Source organism: Propithecus coquereli, unplaced genomic scaffold (genome assembly GCF_000956105.1).
Source record: "Propithecus coquereli isolate 6110/MARCELLA unplaced genomic scaffold, Pcoq_1.0 Scaffold785, whole genome shotgun sequence".
Taxonomy (NCBI): Eukaryota; Metazoa; Chordata; class Mammalia; order Primates; family Indriidae; genus Propithecus; species Propithecus coquereli.
Genome location: NW_012154007.1, coordinates 1616935 through 1641297, shown reverse-complemented (window position 1 = coordinate 1641297; position 24363 = coordinate 1616935). Strand labels below are relative to the sequence as shown.

The window sequence follows — 24363 nt, the reverse complement described above, 5'->3', positions numbered from 1 at the left end:
GTCCAGACAAGTTCTTGGAGCTGTCCTGCCCCTAGCCCCACCCTAGGTGAGAGCTCAGGTGTAAGGGAGTGGACTCGCACCTGGCAGGTCTGGGATCTGCTGGGGCTTAGAAGCCTCTTGTCCCTGATGTGAGCCAACACCTCTAGGGTAGTCCGAGAACAGTCTCAGGCCTGGTTTCCGGAGCTTGCAGGCAGGGCACCTCGCAGCGCTGTCCAGCCTCCACGCCAGGTGCGGTTTAGGGACCACGTTATCCCATGTATTTATGGCCCGGCAGTGCTGCTGACTGGTGCGGCCAACGTCGGCCCTTTAGCCCCATTTCTGGGGAGCAGAGCTGCCAGGTCGACCCAGGTCAAGTTTATGCCGGCTGCGTGGGCTTCATCCTCACGCCAGCTTTGCGGGGCTGGGGGTGGAGGCCAGCCTTAGCCTAGCAGCGGGTGGCACAGTCGCTGGGAAGGGCTTTTTAACCGTCGGGGTCATGTTGCTTTCCAGGCCAGCCGTGGGGGGGGCCCTGTGGCTGGGGCTGTGTCGAGGCTGGACGAGGCTCTTCTGTTTCGGTGTCAGGCCCGGAGGCCAAGGGCAAGCTCCTGGGAGACCTGGCAGGATCTGACCATGAACCGGTGAGGCCAGAGGCTTTGTGCCTGCGCCGGTGTCCACGGTGCCTTGTCAGCCCCACTGCGTGCATGCACAGTGTGGCCACCCCGTGGGAGGTGGGGCAGGGGGGTAAAGAAGCTCCAGGTGTGGAAGAACATTCTGGAAATGGTGGAGAGGGACGTGCTGAGACCTGGGTGGGGAGAGGGAGGAAAGGGAGCCCCACCTGTGTGCCAGGCCCAGGCTGCCGCGGCACAGTCACCACCTCACTGGAGCCTCCTGACGTGTACAAGGCAGGTGCTGTCACCCGGCTAGAGGGGAGGGGATGGGCCCCCAAGAGTGCTGTGATTCCCCAAGGCCACCCAGCCATCTCGGTGGCCCACACTCTGCCCCACGCCAGCCCGAGGGCGGGGAGCCGGGCCTCACTCTGGGGCCACAGTGAGTCATCACCTTTCTCAGCTTCCATGTCCTTGTCTGTCGCTGAAGAACAGACACCTGCTCGGACCCGGGCGAAAGCTGCCACCCTGCTGGGCTCTGGTGGTTCTAAGCAGAGGGGCCTCTGCTGTTTCTTCATTCACTCACGTCCTGCTCACGACTCGTGCCTTATGTTTACTGGACGTCACACACCTGGACTCCTAACTCCTCCCTGCCTCCGTCCTTCTAACACTGGGGCACCCACTTTCCAGATGGGAGGCTGGGGCCCCAGGAGGTTGAGTAACTTGCCCAAGGTCACACTGGGGTTGAGGCTGGGTCTGGATGTCTCTGGCGCAAGCACTCATTTCACTGTGGGCAGCCGAGGACCAGTGTCTTGGTGTAGAATGTTGAGAGGACAGAGGATGGGGCGCTACCTGCAGGTGGCTCCAGGGACAGGGACGTGGTGGCACCCAGGCGGGGAGGCCCTCCTGGCCTCCAAGCCCCCTCTGCTGCTGGTGTGCCCACTTGCAAGGTGCTGTTCTTTGAGAGGTCCCTCTGCCCTTCGTCCCTGGCTCTAGACCTGCCCAGTGGCTCTGGGGGCTCCACTGAGAGCCGGCTGACAGCCCCCAGGTACTGAGAGAAGACCCCAGGGCTCACAGTGGGCCTGGCAGAAGCCGAATCTCATCTCCCTGTCCTCCCCGCAGCCCAGCTCGGGGCTGCTCTGTGAGCTGGGCCCATCCTCCTCTCTGGATAAACACACCGAATAAGTGAATATAAATGTATATTTAAAAATATCCAGGAAACAGCTTCTGTGTGCCCGGCACTGTTCTAGACCCAGGGGTTGAACAATGATGCAGTCCCTGTCCTCAGGGAGTGGGCAGCCTACACTGGCACTGTCCACTAGAATATTCTGTGACACTGGAAATATTCTACATCTGCACTGCCCAAGATGGTAGCCACGAGCCGCTTGGGGCCACCGAGTACTTGAAATGTGGCTCTTGCCACTGCAGGACTGAATGTCAACTTTTATTTAATTACTTTACATTTCAACAGCCCCGCGTGGCTTGTGGCTGCCAGTTTGGACCTGCGAGGCTCTGGGGGAGGGGCAATGTGGTGCGAGGGAGCAGAGGGTGCTGTGGCAGAAGGCGAAGCGGGAATGTCCAGAGAGCGACGTGCAGGGAGGGATGTGTTTGAGTCTCGGTGTGAATGGAGCGGTGGAGGGAGCCGTGAGGGCCTCTGGGCGAAGGACATTCTGAACAGAGGGTGGAGCACGTGCAAAGGACCTGGGGTGGTCACAGGCTTGGCCTTTGTGGGAATGAGCCGGGCTCTCACGCAGCTGGTAAGAAGCACAGAGCATGCCAAGAGGTGAGGTCAGGGGGCTAAATGAGGGAAGGGGCTATTTCACTCCTTGTCTTCTCTTCCTGTCCACAGCTTACTCTAGCTGCACGCAGCTTGGATGAACAGATTCTTGTCGTCATCTGTGGCCGCTCACCGGGGCAGTGCTTGGACGGGTCACTCCGCCCTGTGGACCTGGCCAGAATTTCAGAGAATCTCACAGCCGCCCCTGCCCCAGAGTCCTTTCTCCTGGTGCAGACGTGCACACTCCCTCCCTGGGGGCTGGCTGGGGACTCTGCTCTCCAGCTGCCGCTGCTGCTCCAGGAGGCTTCCCCAGAAGGACTCCAAACCCCAGAGGTGTCAGACACCAGACCCCTGCCTGCTGATGGAGCCGCAGGGCACCCCAGCTGGGACTGTCATCAAGCAAGGAGCAATCCCTCCCTCTGCCAGGAGGTCCCACGCATTTTAAATCACCGACCTCCCAGGAAAGGGCCCAGGGATCTAAAAGACACCTGGAATGAGGGCGGAGGGGCTTCGAGGGGGAGAACCAAGGAGGGGGAGGCGAGGAGGACTTTGGGCAAGAAGGAGGAAGACCTCCTGGACAAGTGCCAGCCGAGTCAGGGAAGCCATGAGCACCTGGGCTTGGAGAATGGGGTCCGAGCCTCAGAAGGCGTGCAGGACGAGGTGGAGGCGTCACGGAGCCAGGCTGCTGCCGGCTGCCCTGGGCCTCCCCGGGAGTTTCCAATGCTGCTTCTGCAGCGGGGAGGCCCTGTGTCACAGGGGGGTCCCGAAACCCTGAACAAGAGAGATAGGGCAGAAGGATGTGTCTGGGGCCTCCTTGGGGGGCTGCCGTCAGAGGAGGAGGAAGGGGTCCCCCCAGCCACCTTCTCCAGGGCTCATGGGACCAAAGAGTTCTGGCCGGCAGGTGGTCAGCTCCTGGCAGGGAGGGGCAGAGTCACGGGCAGGGAGGACACCCAGCTGCGGTTTGGGGAGGCTCTGCTCCTGCGAGCGGAAAGCCCCAAGGGGGGAGGCCAGGAAGAAGAGGAGAAGGAGGTGCGACATCAAGAAGCATCCAGTCTGGGTCACAGGGACGTCCCTGAGAAGCCTGACTCCGAGGAACATGAGGGTGAGAAGACGCTTTTCTCCGTGGGAGAGAGAGGTTTGCTGCACGGATGGGCCCTACCAGGTGGCAGGGGTGACCCCACCAGCAGTCCCTGGGCTCCGAGCAAAGGATGTGACAGGTACACTCTCAAAATAGACGAATTTGCAGAGGAGATGGAGGCCTACTTCCAGCAGCTCTCCATCCTGAGGCTTGGTGGCGGGCGGCAGAGGACAGCCCCCGTGCTGGCGGGAGAGAACGGGAGATTTGCTCGGAAGTGGCCCAGCTCCGGGGAGAGCGCTTGCTCTCAGCAGATTTGGGGACACCAGGGTCTGGGTGTTTGTTCTGTCGAGGAAGCAAAGGCCAGAGAGAGTGGGGACGGTGTTAAACTGGGAAAGACCACGGCCCTGGGCAGCAGCGGAGTCCTTCCAGGGATGCTGCCTGGTTGGGGTGAGGCTGGCCCGGGCCCTGCGGAGGCGCCCGCTGAGCCGCTGGGAGACGTCGAGAGAGTGAGGGGCAGGTTCCAGCAGCTCGTGTCTGGACTGAAGGAAGAGAGAAGCCAGGCTTTACGTGACAACATCAAACTCCAGGGAGACCAAGACAGATGCCACAGAAGGGCATGCGCCCTTGAAAAAGAGAGCGAGAGAGAGGGGACAGCAACGTCCAGGCTGGAGCGGGATAACGAGAGGCTGGTAGGAGACATCTCTCACCTAAAGAGGGAACTGGACCAATACGTGCAGGTCATTGCTCTCCTGGAAGACTGCAATGGAAAGAGCTACAGCAGAATTTCTGAACTCGAGGAGGAAAATGAAAACCTGAAAGGGAACCTGCGCCGACTCCAGAAGGCCGCGTCCGAGAGCGTGAGGACAACCGAAGGCACGATGGAGCGCGTCGCCCTGGCAAACGGGGAGCTCAGGGCGCTGATTTCGGAGCTTGGGGTCAGTTATAAAGAGCTGGTGAAGGAGATAGCGCTGGGAATGGAAGGCACGGTCCGCGACTTACGGCGGGAGAAGGAAGGCCTCCTGTGCAGAGTCCGTGTCCTGGAGAGGGAGGTCACCTCGCTGAGGAGCGCGGATGTGAGAGGAGGGGGGCGCCTCCCAGGAGAAACCCAGGTGCTCACTGTGGACAAGGAGGTTCAGGTGACTCATCTGTCAGGGCCCGCCTTGGAGGAGGAAACGGGTCCGACCGGAAGGCAGACAGGGCCTTCCTTAGGTGTGGAGAATTCTCCTCCATCCCTGGTCCGCAGAAACACGGGAGTGGCCAATGCCCTGCAGGGAAGTGTCAGCAGAGCAGGAGTGAAAGAAGCACGTTTGGAAAAAGAGGAGGAAAGGTCACGGTGTTCTGCGGCTGCAGGACAAGCTCAGAGGTCCCCGAGCGACGGCCCCCAGGTAGGTTGAGTCTGCACAGCTGCTCGCTAGTCGCACACGCTGACCTGCAGGTGGACCGCTCCAGGGTCCACTCCGGCTCCCTGTGAGGGAGGGCCAGTCATCATCCACATTGACCAGGTGAGAAAACGAAGGCAGAGAGGAGTGAAGTCACAGCCTGAAGTCCCAGGCCAGCGAAGGTGGGGCTGGGACTCACACCCGGATGCTCTGGCTGCAGAGTCTGTCTGTATACGCCCTCTGCTCAGGCTCGGCGGGGATCCGGGGTGTTTACTGATCAGACCTTGAATTTTCCAGTCTGGGGCCTTTTCAAGCAACCCAGGTCATATTTCTGTACACTGCGTCTTGAAATTTGCAGTGGGAAGAGCAGCGGACGGCAGAACGTGATAAAGCAGTTTCAGACCCCGCCCTGTGCTTGCAGACGTGTGTCTGGGAGCCCAGATGCAGGCCTCTCTGAGTCCTCTCACCTGTGGGCAATGCTCGGCCTGGGCTCCTCGGATACAGTGCTCGTGATGCCTGTGAGCCCTTTGCAATTACTCACATCTCTGTCTCTGCCTCCCTCCCTTGCCCTCTCCCCTCTCTCTCCATCTCCTTCTCTCTCTCTCCCTCTTTCATCTTTCTTGTCTCTCTCCCCATCTCCAGCGATTTTATCAATCATTTCAAAGAATAAGCTTTGGTTTTATTGATTTTCTTTATTGTTTTGTATTTTATTTCATTGGTTTCTTCTTGTATCTTCATTATTTTCTCTCTTCCAATTTCTTTTGATTCAATTTGCTGTTCTTTTCTGCTCCTGTGTTGAAAGCATGCACCATTGGTTTTCAGCCGTTCTTCCGGAACCTGTGCAGTGAAAGCTATACCTTTCTCTCTAGCATCCTTTCTGTGGTGATTGCTTCTTTGACCCATGGGTTATTTAAAAGCATGTTGCTCAATTTCCAAGCATTTCTGGAATTTGTTAGTTATATTTTTGTTATTGGTTTCTAGTTTTATTTCATTGTTGTCAGAAAGTGTACACTATATTATTTTAATCTTTTGAAATTTGTTGAGACTTGTTTTATTGACCAGGTGATACCATATCCCACAAGCCCTTGTAAATAATAAATATTCTGTAATTGTGAAGTATTAATTAGGCCAAGCTGATTAATTGTCCTTATCAAATCTTTTATATCATTACTGATGTGTCCTCTGTTTGTTTTGTCATTTACAAAGATGTGTCTTAAAGTCTCCAATTCTGAGTGTGCATTTGTGTTTCTTCTTTTAGTTATTTTTGATTTATATATTATGACAGTATTTATTTTATTTTATTTGCTATTTTTTCTATTTCATCTGTTGTTTCTTTTTATTTTTTCTTTTCTGCCTTCATTTTTGATATTAATCATATTTTTATTATTCCTTTTTCTTTTCCATTAGCTTATTGCATTATATATTTTAGTAGTATTCTTTTAGTGATTACCCTAGAAATATTAAAATATATCTATTAATTATTTAAATTTACCTTAAATTAGCATTTTTACCATATCTCAAATAATACAAAAATCTTTTAATAGTTTTATTTCCTTTCAACTTTTTTTTATTTTTTCATATATATTACTCCTATGTATAATAAACCTTACAAGTTCTTGTTATTTTAAATAATCCTTAATGTTTTTTATTTACCAATATCTTTACATGTTCTTGTGCTGTTCAATCTTTCTTCCTCTTCTGTGGATCTGTTTTCCTTCTGCCTTAAGAACTTTTTGATATTTTTTCTAGTGAGGGTAGGCTGGTGATTGATTAATTCTCTCATATTTATTTTCATGAAAACAATTTTTTCACCTCCACTTTTTAAAGATTTTTTTCACTGGATTCAGAATTTCAGGTCGGCAAGTTTCCCTCCTCTTTTGGTGCTTTAGAGATCTCACTCCACTGTCTTCTGCCTCACGTAGTTTCTATCCAGAAATCAGTTATCATTGTCATTGCTTTTTTCTCCCCTTCCCACCCCCCAAAAGAAATGCGTCATTTTATCTCTGACTGCTAGTAAGATTTCCTTTTTATCTTTGGGTTTTGGCAGTTTCATCATGATGTGCCTAGGTGTGGTTTTATTTGTGTTCGTCCTGCTTGGGTTTTTAAGCTTCTTGAAATTGTATATTCATGTCTTTTATCAGACTTGGAAAATTCTTGGTTATTATTTTTTCTAATATTTTATTCTGTCCTATTTTTCTCTCTTGTTCTTCTAGAAATCCAGACTTTTTTTTACTATATCCCACTTCTTTCAAGAACTCCATTCTATTTATTTTAATTTTTTCCTCTTAGTGCTTCAGTTTGGATTTTCTATTTGCCTATCTTTTAGTTCACTAATCCTGTGTTCTACTATGTCCCATCTGCTCTTAAATCCATCCAATGAGTTCCTAATTCCATTTATTGTATTTTGCAGTTCTAGAATATCCTTTTGATTCTTTTTTAAAGAGATTCTGATTCTCTGTTGAAATACTCCATCATTTCATCCATTTTGTTTATCTTTTCATATGTTTTATAAACTATGTATCACAGTTATTTGGAACGACTTCTCTGCTAATGCCAGTATTTGGATCATCTCTTTGCCTGCTTTTATTGACTATTTTATTTCTTGGTGAATCATCATGTTTTCCTGCTTCTTTATATGTCTAGTAATTTTTGAAACTTTTCATGTTGGACATTACATATGCTATGTTGTGGAGACTTCTGGTCATTATCTTCCTCTAAAGGATGTTGAGTGAGGCAAGGAGTTGAATGATCAGCAGATCTTCTTATTTCTGTGCAGGCCTATGTCATTTTTGTCCAATCCTGGACCTTGATATTACTCCTAACGTGTGTTCCTTGCTCCTAGGCTAGGGCACAGCCTTTCAGTGTATCTGCACAGTTCCAGAGCATTCACCAAGGCCTCTCGACTTTGGCCTGGCTGGAACTCTGCCATCTTCTCAGCAGCATGTGACCTCTGAAATCTCTTCAGCAGTTACTCTCCCAGCCGCTGTCTCTGCAAGGCTTAGGGTCTTGTACTCTGTCCCATAGCGTATGATTTGGCCAGGGACCCAATGGGCATTTCTAGAGCAGTGTTTGGATTCCTTCTCCTCAGCTCTCCCCTCCCTGTTCCTTTGTCCTGCACACCCCAGCCGTCTCAGCACCCTCAACTCCAACCTCTGTTCCCCCACCTGGCAGGACCACCACTCACAGCTTGGGCTCTGGTTCCTAAACTATGGTTTGCAAAATGTTTCGGAGAAAACTCCAGGGATGATGTGGAGCTTGCATGTTGTGCTTTCTTTTCCCCGAGGATTGTAGTCCTGCGTCGGCCGTCTTCCAAAGCCTGCAAAGAATTATTTTCATATACTCTCTCCAGATTGTATAGTTTGTACAGTACCAGGAACTGGGAAATCTGAGGAGAGGAATATTGAGCTGAGACTTTCAAGGTTAGAAAGGAGCAGCAAGGAACTGCATTCCAGGCAGAGGGAAAAGCAAGTGGCCAGGCCCTGCAGCAGGCAGGAGTCTGGCTTGTCGAAAAGCCAAAAGTGGCTGGTGTGGCTGGACCACAGCAGGCGGGGTGGGGGGGGTGACGTGAGATGAAGTTGGAGACATTGTCATGAGGTAGGTTACAGAAGGCCCTATGGACTCATTACTGATCTTTTCTAAATGTGGTGGGAAGCTGCCAGAGGGTTTTGAGCAGAACAACATGGTCCAACTTATACTGTAAAAAGATCACTGTCTGCTGTGAGGAAAATGGGCCAGATGGATTCAGGGAGGACAGTTGAGCGTTTGTGGTTGTATAGCCAAGAGATGATTCTAGATAGGGAAATTTGGGGTTAAAAACTGGAGTTGGAATCCATAGGGTTTGGTGATAAACAGGTGGCAGAGGGTAAAGGGAGAGTCCCCTTCCTGTCATCCTAAGTCACAACCTGTTCGTGTTACTCTTCGACCTAAGGCCCTTCTGCTGCTTCCCTCTGCACAGGGCATGAAATCCAGGCTCCCTGCAGTGAGCAGTATTCTGGCCCCTGAGACCCTTGGCAGCTTCAGTTGTTGCTGTTTGCACCCCAGCCTCCGTACCCCATGCTGCAGCCTCTCCCCCAATTCTCTACGCCCTACATTTGCCCATGCCTGCACCCCAGCTTTCTCCTCTAGTTCTCCTGTTGGGGCATCTCCTCTGGGAAGTTGCCCCCAAACCCCTGGCTGGGTTCCATGCAGAGGAGTGTCAGAGTTGACTCGTGTACATTTCTTCCCAGCTTTGCCTTCCGTGACACCATCATGGTCGCTGGCTTGCGATTGGTTGTGGTGGGAGCATTGACGCCACGGAAATCAGCAAATGCTGCAGACTGGTACTGCACCCCCCAACCCGGAGAGCAGTTGTACATTTGCCACCACTGCACTGGGTGGGGCCCCTGGCTCAGTGTCCCATGTAGGCTCCTGCAGCTTCCTGGCTTCCCTTCCCCAGGTTGTGCTGAATCGCCCGTGTTGGTGTCATTCTCCCCACCAGACTGAGCTCCCAGAGGGTGGTGTTCATCACTGTTGCCAGCGGAAGGATAGCATGCAGCTGGATAGCATGTACTCAGTGTCTACTAGGGAGCAAGTGACTTGCTGGGCAGCCACAGGGCTGCTGCGTGGGATAGTCCCATGTGATAGGCAGGCTGGTCCCACCCACACTGTCATTCTCCTTAGAACATATGTGGATGCTGTCATAGGACCCATGGGACAAAGCACTTGTTCAAGTCACTGCCAGACGAGGGAGGCAGAGGAGGCGTCACACTTCTCAGAAAGGCCAAGTTGTTTTGAAGTCTTGGGGCTGGATTTTCTGGAAGCATTCGGAGCACCCATCTGTTCTTGACAGGGCCCAGCCTGTGAATCCCAGGCCACACGGTGTGAATTTCTATTAATTAAAACAATATATATCCCATTCTGCTATCGCATTTTTTATTAACAAGGGAGATGCCCAGGCAGTGACGGAGTCACTTTGGTTCCTCCTCCCGCCCCTTTTCCCCGACAGAGCAGCGCAGGACCCCTCCCACTTGCTCCCACTCAGTCAGGAGAGCTTTATGGGCCTTAAAACTCCCCAGGTGGCTGCTTTAAATGAAACGGAGACCACTGTGAGCACGGGGAAGGCCTTTGAGGTCTGTCTGAGTTTCTGGGCTCCTGACCGTCTCTGACGGGACTTTTAGCTGAGCTGGTCCTTCCTAAGGCGTCCTTAGCAGTGCAATTTGGGAGCTTAAAGATGCTCATGCCCTTTGACCCAGAAGATCTCCCTCTGATGCTTTTGGAGAAAGAAACGAGATACGTTCATGTGTATGTGTAAAGGTCTTTGTCAGAGTCCCAATTATAACAGCATAACGTTGGGATGATCTGAGCATTCAGCTGGGCCACGCAGTGTCACACATATGCCAACGACAGCGTTTTCAGCGTTATTTGGTGATAGGGAAAAATGCTTATGATGGTGTTAAGGGAGAAAGGCAGGAAACAAAAGATATTAATGTATATTGTGTTGACTTCTAGATAGAAAAATATGTGTCTGTGTATGTTTGCGAGCACGAATATAAGTTATTAATAGAACTTAGACCCTAGCACCATTTGGGGGCAGTAGCATCTCTGCGTTCTCCGCACTTCCCATCTGTCCCCCTCCCCTCCCCGCCCCCAGGAACTCCCTTTGGCATCCAGATGACACCCGATACTCTCATGTGAGATCCGAGGGGAGTGCGGGGCAGTTTTGTACTGAGTCAGTACTGTGGGAAATACGGTATTTTCTGTCTTATGTGAATATTAATATATGACGCAGTTATGTAATAAGCGTCTCATAATTTGATTGGAATGTTTGGTTTCATTCATCGTGCTGTATTTCAGCACAGTAGTGACTGACATGGGTTATAGTGGATCCCAGCGTGTCATTCCATGCCACGTGTTTTTGAAAACAATATGCTGGGCTGTTATTCTGGAATTCCTAGACACCCCCTCCCAGCACCCATCAGGAGACGAGCCAGAGCCCCTCACATAGGTGCCATGTGGGGCCCGGGAGGAAGGTTGTGTGGAAAACGCGTGGACAGTAACAATGACGCTGCTGGATCATAGCACTGGGGGTGGTTTCCGTTATCTTATTTTCTGAAACTGTTTTTCTGTGACAAAAATGTAAGCACAAAAAAATTGAGGAGGAAAATGAGTCCTATGTGTTTGCTAAGGCAGGTTGCTTGGAAGGTGACGTAAGAATTTCACTGAGCCCTGTGCTTTCCACGGCTCCAGGACTCCAAGGCAGAAGTTCCTGAGGAAGACCCCAGGCTGCGTGCCCGGCGACTCCGCCACTGGGTGCTGACCCTGCAGTGCCAGCTCAGGGACCAGGCAGCCGCTCGCCGAGAGCTGCAGGCGTCTCGGGACCGGGCGCTCCACCTCCAGGAGGAGCTCAAGGGCAAGGTCAGCTGGGCCAGCCCTCCCTTACCCCGGTCACCCGTGTCCCCACACCTCGGGCAGTGCTGAGAGCAGAGATGAGCATCAGCTGAGGTCTCACTGGCCACTACCAGCAACTTGTGAAGGTTTACCAGATTTTTAAAGCATAGAAGAGCATAATAAAGAAAAAAGCGGCTTGTGATCCTGCGTCCATCTAAACTCTGTTAAAAAAAATCAATACACACATATGAAGCGCACAGTATATGGAACTATGCCATGCACTAGTCTGCATCTTGGTTTTGTCATTTAATTAAAAATCTTGGTGACAGTTCCATATCAACACACACAGACTGACCTCATTCCTTTAAACTTGTGCATATTATTTCATCATGAGGCCAAACCATAACTTATTTAACCAGTTCTTTGTGGAAGCTCAAATTGTTTCTGTTTCTTTGCATTAAAAACAAGGCTTCAGTGAACACTCTATCTTGGCGTATGTTTCGGCTGCACATCTAAAGGGTAAAATTCTGGCAAGAGAAGTCAGGGTCACAGGGTAGGCACATCATTAACGTTGAAAGATAGTGGCAAGTAAACCTCAAAAACAACAATCCCACCAGGAATATGTGAGTGTACTTGGTTGCCCACAGCTTGTTTCCGTCAATTTTACCAAACTTTACAATTTTTGACAAGCTGATAGATGAAAAACACACCGTCAGCATTTTGGTGTGATTTCGCATTCTTTCCCCATACGTTCTTTGTATCATCGAAGCACATTTTACGTAGAGTTTTAGGTCTTTTTGTCCTTGTGGCTGCATAGCCTTCGTGTCTGTGATTGTTTGACATTATTATTGTGTAGGAATCTACTGGGTGGATGTGGTTTCCTTAACTATTCTCCTGTTGTTGGGTCTATAGTTTTTCTATTAACTTAAATACAATTGTTTATGTATAACCATTCAGAGAACTGGCATTACTGGTTCAAAGGGTGGGAATATTGTTGATTCTTAACCCATATTGCAAAATGGCTTCCTAAAACCGTGGCACCCACGTCCAAGAGACTGCAATACATGAAGGTGTCCCCTTCACTGTGCCCTCAACCAACACAGGCAGGAGCAGACCGCCTTTGTCTGGCACTGGGCTGTGAAAGGGTAGCTCTGGTTACACGCAGGGCAGACCTTTCCACCAGAGCCCGTATCTTTTTAGGTCTATTTTTAATTACCTTGATTCTTTTTTTCTTTCTGCCTTTCAGTTTGGTGTTTTCTTCTAATCTGTCTCTCAGTTAAATAACATTCTTTGGATGAATCTAATCTGCTCTAATCTCATTATTTTAGTTCTTAATTTCAGTTAGTGTATTTTGCAGTTCTACAATTTCCATTCGATTCTTTTTTTTGTAGTTCCTGGTTCTCTGATGAAATTCTTATAATCTTGGACATTTTAATTACAGTTATTTTAAAGTGTATCTCTGCTAACTTCATTTTACTTTCCCACCAGCAGTGCCGGAAGGTCCTGCCCCCTGCCCCTCCTCACCATCCAGATCTGTCTTTCTGACTACTGGCATCCTAGTAGGTAGGAAGCAGTGTCTCACTGTGGTTTTCACGTGTGTTTTCCTAATGGCCGATGCTGTTGAGCATCTTTCATGTGCTTATTGGTCATTTGTATGCTTTCTTTGAATAAACATCTGTTTAGATTCTTTGCCCATTTTGTAATTGGATTATTTGCCTTTTTCTTATTGAGTTGTAGGAATTCCTTATATATTCTAGATAGTGGTCCCTTAGTAGATATATGATTTGCAAATATTTTCTCCAATTCTGTGGCTTATCTTTTTACTTTCTTCCCATTCTTTTTTGTTTGTTTGTTTTTGTTTTTTGTTTTTTATAGAGACAAGGTCTCATGCTGTCATGTGAGCTACAGTGCAGTGGACTTATCACAGCTCACTGCAACCTCTAACTCCTGGCATCAAGCGATCCTCCTGCCTCAGCCTCCAGAGTAGCTGGGACTACAGGCATGGGCCACCGCACCCAGCTAATTTTTCTGTTTTTTGTAGAGAGGGGTCTTGCTCTTGCTCAGGCTGGTCTCAAATTTCTGAGCTCAAGGGATCCTCCCGCCTTGGCCTCCCAGCGTGCTAGGATTAGGGCCTGGCCTCATTCACTTTTCAATTGCAAATGCCCCACTATGCATTTCACAGTGACATATTCATGCTATTTTTTTAACTGGAGCAGACAGAATGTTTAATATAAGCCTGCAAATACTATTGAGTGCCTTTTGAATATAAGACAATCTACCTGAAGCTGGAATTTTACTCTTTGAATATATTCAGAAAGTATGCCAAAACAGGTACACAGAAACGTTCATCAAAGCCTTGTTTGTATAATAAAACAAAGAAACGGAAGCAATACAAGTTTCCATAAACAAAGAATTGGTTAAATAAATTATGTTTCAGCCTATGATAAAGTAATATGCAAGATTTAAAAAAAATGAGGTCAGTTTGTATGTGTTGATATGGAAATAACACCAAGATTTTCAATTAAATGATGAAACAACATGCAAAACATTCTGTGTAGTATAATTTCGTATGTGTACGCAACATTCTAATTCATATGTGTATGTGGGGTTGAAAAAATAGTAGAGTTCAGAAGAGGTTAGTGTTCTAGAAAGAAGAACATTTATTTCTGTGGCTTTTTTTTTTTTTTAACCAACTACAGAGGGAACAAGAGATGAATGAGAAGAACTCATACAACTGCCATTTTTTATATCTTGTGGGTCAGGAATTCAGACAGGACTCGGCTGGGCAACTCCGATACCCAAGGCATCAGTGGTGGTCACTCAGTGACATTCACCTGGACCCTGGGCTATGCTGGAAGGTCCAAGGCAGCCTCACCCATGTGCCTGGCACCTCTGCAGGATGGCAGAAAGGTGGCACTCACCTGTGCCTTCCTTCCTCTCTGTGCTGTCTCGGGGCCTCCCCACGTGTCTCCCCAGCAGGTGCTTGGACTTCTTAAATGGCGACTCAGAAAGAGAAGAGTCCAAAAGTGGAAGTTGCCAGTCTTCTTCAAGACCAGGCCCAGAAAGGCGCCAGTGTCTCTCCTGTTTCCTATTAGTCAAAGCACCTCAGGCCTGCCCAGGTTACAGGGAACCGCACGTGACCCCCCTCTCACCTGGAGCAGTACCAAAGAATCCGTGCCTATCTTTAGTCTGCCCCAAATAGTAACAGCAGTTTATTGAGCACTGACAGATGCCAGGCCTTGTTCTAAGCACCGTACATGAATTGATTCACTGAACCCTCACTACGATTCTTACCATTGGGTGGACACTAATATTACCCCGCTATATAGATGAGAAAACTGAGGCAGAGAGAGAACAAGTGCCTTGCACAAGGTCATAGCTCTTGTGAGTGGCTGAGCTGGGATTAGGACACACAGTGTCTGGCTTAAGAACCCACATGTTGAACACCAGACCAGAAAACTGCCACTCGGTACAAGGACTCAGGGGAGGCCTCCTTCCTGCAGGAGCCGGCGTGGCAGCCAGCCCCGGAGAGTGCACTCGGGCAGAGCTTGCTCCCAAGTATTCAGAATGTCCATCGTCCCCGACCCTGCCAAGTGGGTGGTGGCGAAGGCCCCGTCCAGCACCGAGTGTCCGTGAGGGCAGAGAGGAAGGCCAAGGCACCAGCCGCTCTGAGCCTGCCTCGCCCGGGGAGCCCCCGGAGGGGGGAATGGTGGTGCAGTGTTATCAAAAATTCCTTCTATTTCAGCTTGAAGAACTGCAGAGAAAGCAACATGAGGCACATTTGGCCGTGACTCCTCTGAAGGTAATAGGTTCATAAAACTAATATGAAATGTCGCTTTCAAAAGAGTTTGGTATTTTTCCCATTATGCATGTGGTCCATCTCTGTTGCATACCGGGAAGAAGAGTGAAGGAGACAAAAATCACCCAAATCCCCAGATGAATGTACCGTTGTCACGTATTTTCTTCCAGCATGTTTTCCACGTGTCTGAGACCCTGGCACACCTGTGTGTACCGGAAGGGTGCGTCACGCTGTTGCCAGCCTGTGACACTGTTGTGGTTCGTGCTGGAGTGAAGTCACCAGCCCTTTGCTCAGGGCTGAGGCTCATCCTCCCCCCGCCCCCCTTTGCATTGTTGTACATAAACATGATAATGCACACTTTTTCCAAGAAAGGTTTTTGTGTGTATCTAGACTATTATGTTGAGGATGAATTCCCAGAAACGGCACTCCTGACCCACAGGGTTTTACTGCGTCTTTGCTAGCGAGACAGGGAATGCAGTTGCGGTTACAGTTGTTCCTCTCACACAGGGGCCTGGGCATGGCCAGAGGGTCTGCGCTTTCTTCCTAGCCTCTGGGCGGGGGAGGAGGGTCCCTGGGCCGAGCATCACACAACACGGTTCTACTCAGGACCCCACCCGCCACCCTCCCTCGGGGCCTCAGTTTCCTCAGCAGGCAAATCAGTCACCCGATCCAGTCACTTCCTGTCCCAGAAGTCCATGTCTGTCCGAGCCTCGAGTTTGCCTGTGTGACATAGAAATCACAGTAATTCCTGCCGGACTCCGTGAATGTCGTGGGCAGGCAAGTGGCGAGTACGCTGTAACGCGAGCTGCCACCCCCTTCATTCCCTCCATCTGATTCTCAGTACTCAGTACTCACCGTGTGTTTAAATGAGGACCATAGTCCCTCGTGCACGATAAAGTGCTGCATAAATGTGAACTAAAAACACAACATGGCATGCTGGGGGCTTTGCCTGCACCACCACCTTTTACCCCGGTGCCTCGACAAGCCCATTGTGCAGATGGGTGAGGCGAGGTGTGGAGAGGAGCCTGCCAAGAGCTGGCCAGTGGTGGGGCCTAAGTCCACGTTCGGGACCCCTGCTACCCTGAGCCAGGACCCCACGGAGGGCAGTGGGGAGCCCCCAAGGCTGGGCCGCTGCCTGTTTTCAAAGTAGCTCTGGCTTCTGGGTGGAGGCAGGCGTCGCAGGAAGCCAGCTTTGCTTCGCAGAGGCAGAGTTGGGGGTGGCGAGCAGGGAGCCTCGGTCGCCCCTCCTGCGTCCAGCCCTGGGCCCCAGCTCGGCTGTGCAGCCTCCGGGGGCCCTGCACCCACGGACTCCCACCTTTTCAGGCCAAGATTGCTTCCCTGGTCCAGAAGTGCCGGCAGAGGAATGGGCTGATCACTCACCTGCTGCGGGAGCTGCACAGACACGCGCCGGCGAATCTCCCGCTCTCCCAGCTGGCGCAGAGCATGGTGAACGATGCGGCGCTGGCCCAGTACGCAGCCACCTTCCTGGCTTCGGGAGTCCCAGAGGTAGAGTCCCACAGGCGGCCCCGTCCCTGCTTCCCGTGTGGGCCGTGGGCATATCCGCTGCATCCGCCCGCCTGACCTAGCTGCCCCTCCCTCCTCTGCCTGAGGACACTGCCCGCCACACTCCCTGGCTGCTCTGTGCCAGCGCCGGTGCTGTGGGCTGGCGTGGAAGGTGATTCTGGCAATCCTTACCCTTAAAGTGCTCGCAACGTGGCGGACGGATGCAAAGGTGATTGCAATCCAGTGCCACGCGCGCATCCTCAGGTGCGTGTCGCTAAGCAGTTCCTTCCCACGCGCTCCTGGGCCTGTGCGCTTGCCGCTTCCTCTGGCGGGCTGCTTGGCCCACCTGGTGGCCTCCCATCCATCCTTCGTGGCACAGTCCAAGCGTGACCCTGCCCAGGCAGCCTGCCCCGAATCCCACAGACCGCAGTTAGCCACACCCTCCTCTGTGCTCCACTGCACGTGGACACGAGTGACGCGGCGCATACGAGGGACTTTCCCGTGCCGTTGGGGGAGTTCGTTGGCATCTCTCCCAGTGGTCCAGAGCCACCCCGCAGCCATGTCTGCCTCCCCAGTGCCTGGCTCCGAGAGAAGCTGCTTGGAGAATGTTTGTTGAATGAATGAAGATCCTCTCCCCTAATGTTTAACATAAGAGGAAACTGAGGCCAGAGCGCTGAGGACGTGTGCCCAAGGTCACAGGGCAGTGCCGGGCGATGAGCGCCAGTTGCGAAGCTGCTCCTGAACAGCAGTGCTCAGGCACCTGTGGGCGCTCGGCTGCAGCTGCCCGCGCAGGGACACAGGCCCGTTCCTGGGGATAAGCCAGCAACGCCCCGCCAGGCTCGCTCCTTGTGGTGCAGGGCGAGCTGCGCTGCGCGCAATCCCAGGCGGAGCTGTTTTCCACGCCCCCGTGGGGCGCGCTGTCAGCCACTGCGCACCAGGGCCAGTCTCCCCTCAGCCTGCCCCAGCCTGCTCTCTGCAGGGCCAACCTCCTCTGTCCCTGCCTTTCCCCCACAGCCTCCAGAGAGCCTCAGATGTCCTTTGGTCCAAATTGCTGCACAGCCAAGGAGACAGGGGCCTGGAGGCCACATGACCTGCTCAGGGCCACGTCTCGGCTAGGTCCAGAGCCAGAACTTGAACCCAGAGCCCCACACTCCCAAGCCAGTGCCCTTCTCTTGGCCTGAGGGGGTCAAGCCTCCTTCAGAGCTGGAGTAGGGACAAGAAAAGAGGGTACAGTCTTATTGAAATGCCTGGCACAGTCCCTGGGATGCACTCAGGGCCCAATAACTGTGTGTTAAGTGAGGCAGGACTGAAAGCAAAGTTCCAGGGAAGTGTCTGATGCAGCCAGTGTCACCCTGGAGGGCCAACCAGCTGTGTGCTCAGGGAGCATCCTGGCAGTGAGGGGCTCACTTTCCAAAAGCTGCTCCATGGTCTTGAAGCCTCCAAAACTAGAACTGAAATGTTGCTGGGGTTGGGCAGGCTGCCTTACAATAATCAAACCTCACAGAGACTGATGTATAAACCAGAAAATTAATTTATTAATTTCCTATGAGAAATAAAATTCCTGTGCAGGCTGAAGTATCAGATGGAGGGATGAAAAATTGTCAGTGTATTCTCTCCCCGTAGTCAAGTTATTTGGAAAGTCAAATTCATCCATTCATTTCTTCATTTGTTAGTCAATAAACATTTATAATCAGAAGGTCACTTGGGAGGCTAGAATGAGAACAGGGAGAGTTAACCGTGTCACTGCACCGACGCACTTATCTCCTGTAAGAACGTGCCTCTGGTGTGGACATGCCTCCCCTCAGACCAGGGCGTCCCTGCCAGACCTTTGAAAGGCCGCAGCCGATTCCGAACCCCCAGGCTGACCTGCCTGCTGACTACAGTCTCCATTCAGAATGTGGCTGCTTCAGGCTTCAGTCTTGACTGGGCTTGGCATCCACTCCCTCCTTTTCAGATGACGTTGAATTTGCCTGACCCATTTTGCATTATTTGTAACTCATTTCAGAGAACATCTCAGCTCTTAGAGAACACCCCCATTTTCGTGATCTGGGTGGCAGTGCCTGGTTCCCTGCACAAACCACAAAAACTTGGCTCTGCTATTTCATGCCACAAATACTTATTGGGCACCCACTGCCATGGGGCAGGCGTGGCATGGGGCACTGTGGGGAGTGGCGAGCCGCACAGGCCAGAACCTGCAGCAGCCCAGGAAAGGAAATCACTGCACGTTGGAGTAAGTGTCATGTGGGAAACAGGGGCTCAGACAAGACCCTGAATTTCTCTGAGCCTCAGTTTCTCAGTTTTCTCATCTGTAAAATGGGAATAGGACAACCTACTTGACAGAATTGTTGTGAAGCCTGAACGAGACACCTTGTGAAGCACCTCAGACCGGGTAAGAACCTGGCCCTGCATGGGCAGTTGGCAGGAAAGAAGGTCTTTCAGGGGTGGGGAACCTGCGGCCTTCTGATTTCAAGATTGTTCCTTTTTAAGCACCAAAGGAGGCAAGAAAAGCTTCATCTTTCTCTGCTGCACCTCTTTTATTAATAATAAAAGAATTTGTTCCGTAAAATTTGGATTCAGTCAAAAGGCCACACTTAAGGACCTAGAAGACCACATGTGGCCTTAAGGCCGCTGGTTCCCCACCCCGGGTGACCTTAGGAGAGAACACTTACAGGTACTACAGACCACGTGCAGGCTCTGCGTTAAGTAAATTAACTCAGGTGGTCCTCTCTTCCACAAGGGAGGACCTTTTATTATCCCCCTTTCAGACAAGAAGTGAAGCTCAGAGAGGTTGCGAGTCTTGCTGAAGACACGTCCGTAAGCGGCTCTCTAACTCAGCAGCTGGGTAACTTGCCTAAGCAGGGGAGCCAGGATTTGAACCCAGGGAGTCCGTGTACAGACACTGGGGGGCAGTAACAGCTTCTGCGCAGGGCTGCTGGGAAGACAGGCAGCAGCCTGGGTCTGTCACACGCCAAGCCCTGGATGCATCAGTCCCTCCTGTCACTGGAAGGCCGATCTTTGGTGTGCACACTCTGTCCAGGTATGGGCCAGTGAAAGAGGTTCGTAATGTGTTTAAGAAACCAAGAGAGCTCCAGGCTGGCTGCGGTGTGGGGCCCGAGGGCAGGCACAGTGGGAGGCCAGGCCGGATGGGAGATCATGGGCACCTGTCCACCCACAGGGGGTTTGCACTCTTCTTTAGTTACTGAGGAGCAGGATCGGAGCCTCAGGATGATGGATCCAGCAGGGCGTGGGCTCCTGAGCTGCCGCCGAGGAGAGCCCGTGCGCTGCGCAATGAAGCCCTGGCCAGGCAGCCCAGCAGAGCCCTGTGGGAGCACCGATTCTCCCCTGGTGGTGGTGGCAGCTCCTCCTGCTGGCAGCTGGGCAGGAAGCGAGTCCAGAGCTCCTTGTTTCTTGGGAATGGCTCTCGTTTCAGAGAACACAGATGGAACCCTGCTGGTGGCCTGCGGGCTGTGGCTCGGAGTCTGGCAGGGCTGCCCGGCCGGCTGGGGAGACACTGTAGGGCTTGGGCTGGGTGTGCCAGATCAGGGAGGGGTGGGTTCTGGGACCACTGAAGCCAGGTGGTGGAGGGCTGGGGTACCTTCTGGAAACATCCTTGAAGGGTCTGCTCCCCAGGTGCCTGCAATGTCCTGAATTGCTCCCATTCTCTGGCCCCTGCCCTTGGGATGGGGCTCACACTAACCACAGACATCCGGGGGTGGGTGGCTGTAGGCTGGGCCGGGGTCCTGACCAGACAGGCTGCTTCATTCATCCACTGCAAGCTACGACGGCCAAGACTCGCACTGCCCTTCCCCTCGAGGCTCTTTCCAAGGATTCGTTCACTTCATCCTCCCAGAACCCCCTGCGGGGAGGAGGCTGAGCCTTGGAGCAGTCCCGGGGCTGGCTGAGGGGTGCGGGCTGGGCCGGGGAGCCAGTCCTTCTCAGCTCCACTCTTCCGGGAGGAGGTGGTGCGTGCGGCCCGGTGCTCACACCTGTGGCCAGGTGGTCGGCTCAGTGACCACCTCTCATCACTGCACTCCATTGAGTCTTTATCTTTCAATTTTCTTTTTTCGCCCTGGTTCGGGTGGGTGGTGGAGATTGAGCTTCAGTCAGTTGGGCCCTGACATGTGGCCTCAGGTCGCCATCTGTGCTGGCATCTGCTGGAGCGCCGTGCAGGTCACCAGCGTCCACAGGTCACCCTTGTGTCCACCTGGCTTCCTTCCTGAGTGCTCCTGTTTCTTTCCGGCTCAGGTCTCTGTTCCAGGGGTGAGGCAGGAGATTCCACGAGGTCAGCCTGGTCACCTCCCCACCCCGCCTTCAGCTGCGGACGCAGGGGTCCTGCCGCCTCCCTGGCGTTAGCTGGCGATGGACACAAGGGGAGACAGGCTCCCTCCGCTCTTGGATTCCTGGAACCTCTCTGGGGGTTCTTAATTCCCCTTGTCCCCCAAACCTGCCTTGAGTTGAGGGCTCAGGGAACTCTCCCAGGCTCCCTTTGACTTCCTCTCCAGTCCTCCCCTCCAGCCCAGAGGACCTGTCTTCTCTGGCGTTTGCCTGGACCTGGGCTGCTGACGTCCCTAAGTCAGGAACGAGGGGCCTTTCCTGTGTGCTTTCGGTTACGTCAGCCTCTGCCCCTGAGACCTTGGAGGCAGGTGCTCAGGTGCCAAAGGAGGAGGGAAGGGATGCCGGGGCTCACCTGAGATGAGGCACTGGGCAATGTGGCAGCTCACTCTCCTGCCCACGCCCGAGGTCTGGCCCAGGGTCTGCTCCACGAATGAGAGGTCAGAGAACTTGGCACGTTATCCCCTCCTGAGCCTTCTGACCTCCCGGAATGTGAGGGTTACTGTCTTCTCTCCATGAATGGAGAGTCACTTGCAGACAAAGACACCCTGATGTAAATAATTACCTGCCTTGTGAACGTGGTGCTTGCCCTTCCCTGCTCTAGGCCACCTGTCCCCGTGGGGCTCTGTGAGGTTTGAATAGAGCCCATGTCAAATGCATGGCATAGCACCGGTCACACACAGGAACCCACAAGGTTCGGGGCACCTTCAAGCAAAACCCCAGTTCCACCCCTGGGTGGAGTCAGGGCCTTGGCCACACCAGCTGTGGAGAGTCGTCTGGACCCCCAGAGCTGCGGTGACCCAGTAAGGAAGCTGCTAATTTTACCTCCTCTTGCTCTGCCATTTCCTCCCCCCTCTTTCCTCTGGGCATTAGTCAGCGAGCTCTATAAATGGGCTTCAGAAATGGAATCTGGTCTAAACAAGGAGCAGCGAGCCTCAGGTGATTGAAGAACTGCCCCTCAAAGCCCTGAGCTCCCCTAATTCATTAAATCAGCAACCCCAAGCCTGTGCCACCAAAGATCCAGGCAATTTTCTCTTTAGCGCTTGCCTTTTATGAAGCTTAGACTATTTCCCCAAACGTTTACATGGGAGAGAGGCAGGGCTCCGGGGACCGCAGGGCCAGCCTTTGCCTGTCCCCGCTCTGCGTGTGGGAGACATCCCTTCTTATTTCATTCTGCAACCCTGAAAGGAACATGCTAGAACTGCACGTTCCTTCTGCAGATGGACAGGGCGAGGCTCTGAGAGCTCACCTGACTTCAGCAGGTGGCAGAGCCGGGATTCAACCCGAGAATTCCTGGCTCCGGAGCCGCTCCAGGCCGACAGAGGTGGGGCTGGAGGCAGACGAGGACCCACGCACCCTCACACACGCTGAGCGCGGTGCCACCCATAAGTCAGTTCTGTGTGTCCGCGGCTACTCTGTGGACATGAAGGCGAATGAAACCTCGTGCTCACGTCGAAGGAGTCTCCACCCGCCGAGGAAGCCCAGGGGCATGCACGCGCCATGAGCAGGGGGAAGAGAGGTTGGGAAATACGCTTCCTGGAGCGGGAACTCAACGCAGGCCTTGAAGGCCAACGCGGGTTTACCAGCTGGAAGGATAATCTGTGAGGCCTGCACGTGCAAAGGCACGGGGTGTGCAAGTTCACGGTGCTCAAAGACACAGTGCTGGTGGCGGGTAAAGCGGAGTGCTGTGTGCACAGCGTGGGAGGAGGAGTGTGCCTGGTCCGGAAGGCTCCCCAAAGCGTGCTGTGACCGGCTTATTACCAGAAGACCGTTGATCTGTCAACCATGCTCCTGGGTACAGTCAATCCTCGCTAGAGGGGACCGTCACCAAGCCGGTTGTCACAGAGCAGCACAGTAGGGGCTGTGTGAGAGGCAGGTGGCTGAACTCTGCCCGGGAGCATCAGGGAAGACTTCACAGAGGAGGGGGCATTTGAGCTGGGTCCTGACATCCTCCTAGAAGTTGACCAGAGAAGGAAAGAGAGGCAGGGTGGCCTATGCACATGCCTGGAGGACGCGCCTGGCCAGGGTGTCGGCACTGGGGGGGAGGGAGACGTCGCAGCGGCACCGCACATGGCTCCTGCCCCTCCGGAAACACCGCGAGGAGGGAGGTCCGGGCTGCTGGTCTGGAGGCAACTGTACTGGCCCTGAGGACCCAGCAGCCAGTCGAGTGGCCACTGCCGCCTCACCCCTCTCAGCCCCGTGCTCCGGTGGGTGAGGAGGATGCGAATTTGGGTGGAGAAGCAGATGGCAGACGCGGGGTCCAGCCTGCCCTGAATTCCTGGGTGACTGGATCGAGGGCTGCAGGGGAGACATCAGACCACCAGGTGCCCTCATTTTTTAAAAAAATTTCCTTTCATAGAGGTTTCTAAGACACATTTATTACTGTCTCTGTTTGGAGATTTAATGTGAGGAAAGGAAATGGGGCCATTTTCCTGGGCCTATGCTCCCCACGAGCAAACGCACTCCTGGTCCCCTTCGAGGGTAGCGGACAGGAACGGGGCAGGCCCCTCCACAGCCTCACGCACGTGGGCAGAGCCGGCCTGAGCCTAGGGGCCGTTCTCGCAGGCAGGGGTGGGTGGCCCTGCCGGCCCCAGTTCAGTCTTCTGCACGAGGCTTTCTCTCCGTGCCACGCAGAATAACTGCTGGGATGTCTTCTCTTCCAGACAAGCCACCACCCGGACGCCGAGTCTGAGACGACAGCGGTGCTGAGAGGTCAGTGTGACTCTCAGCTGGGAACCGTCCGTGTGCTGAGAAAGTCCAGGCCGGCACTGTCACGTTCTCGCTAGTAAAGGGAGGGGGGCCCATTTCCCCTCCCCCTTCCTTCTCCGGCCCTGCCTGCTCATTCCACAGCCTAGGGAGAACACCTTGGAAAAATACGAAAATGTTCCAATTCCTCAGCCCTGAGGTCTCCCCCCAGGAAGCTCATCCTAAGTAAATAATCCTGTGTGTGGAAAAGCCCTGGACAGGTGTACTCATGCCAGTGCATTTAGAAAAAACCTCAGTGCATACTGTAATTAACTCATACAATCAAAGAAATGTAATATAGTCACTAAAATATTGCTAGTTAGCACCATCCAACAGCGTGGAAATTATGATATTCTACTAAGTTGATAAATGGCAGGAGGTGGAATGTTTCCTATGGTTACAGTTACGGAACTAGACATGCACATCTGTGCATGGTCAGCAGCCCAGCCTAGGAGATAAACTATTAATAAAAACAGTAGCTGCGGTTACTCGGAAAGGGGGGAACATGAGTGATTTTTCTGGTGTTCTGTTATTTTTATTATTAAGAAAATTAAGTTGCTACCTGACCAGATGGAGTTTTCCTGGGCCTCGTGAGTTACATTGTCAGCGTAAAGTGGGGCCTGGCTTCTAAGGGTTTGTTCAGCGCTGCGCTCACGGCGGGTGCACACAGAAACGTGGGGAGGCGTGGATGGCGTTACCTTTAGGACTGAGCTGCTCTTGAGATCTGTTCATCTGGCGGTTCTTCTTACTAGATTCCATTCTTGCCAGCTGTGTGATCTCAGATGGGTTAATTAACTTCT

General features: G+C 52.5%; 1 protein-coding gene across 1 annotated transcript in view; it reads left to right on the top strand.

The window, feature by feature from the left end:
- Positions 1-24363, top strand: part of LOC105825148 — a 47957-nt gene that overhangs the window by 18816 nt on the left and 4778 nt on the right. The window contains exons 5-10 of the mRNA XM_012662839.1: positions 562-617; positions 2434-4575; positions 11044-11211; positions 14930-14986; positions 16307-16489; positions 23482-23530. Coding sequence (XP_012518293.1) covers positions 562-617; positions 2434-4575; positions 11044-11211; positions 14930-14986; positions 16307-16489; positions 23482-23530 — 2655 coding nt within the window. The remainder of the gene's footprint in view (positions 1-561; positions 618-2433; positions 4576-11043; positions 11212-14929; positions 14987-16306; positions 16490-23481; positions 23531-24363) is intronic.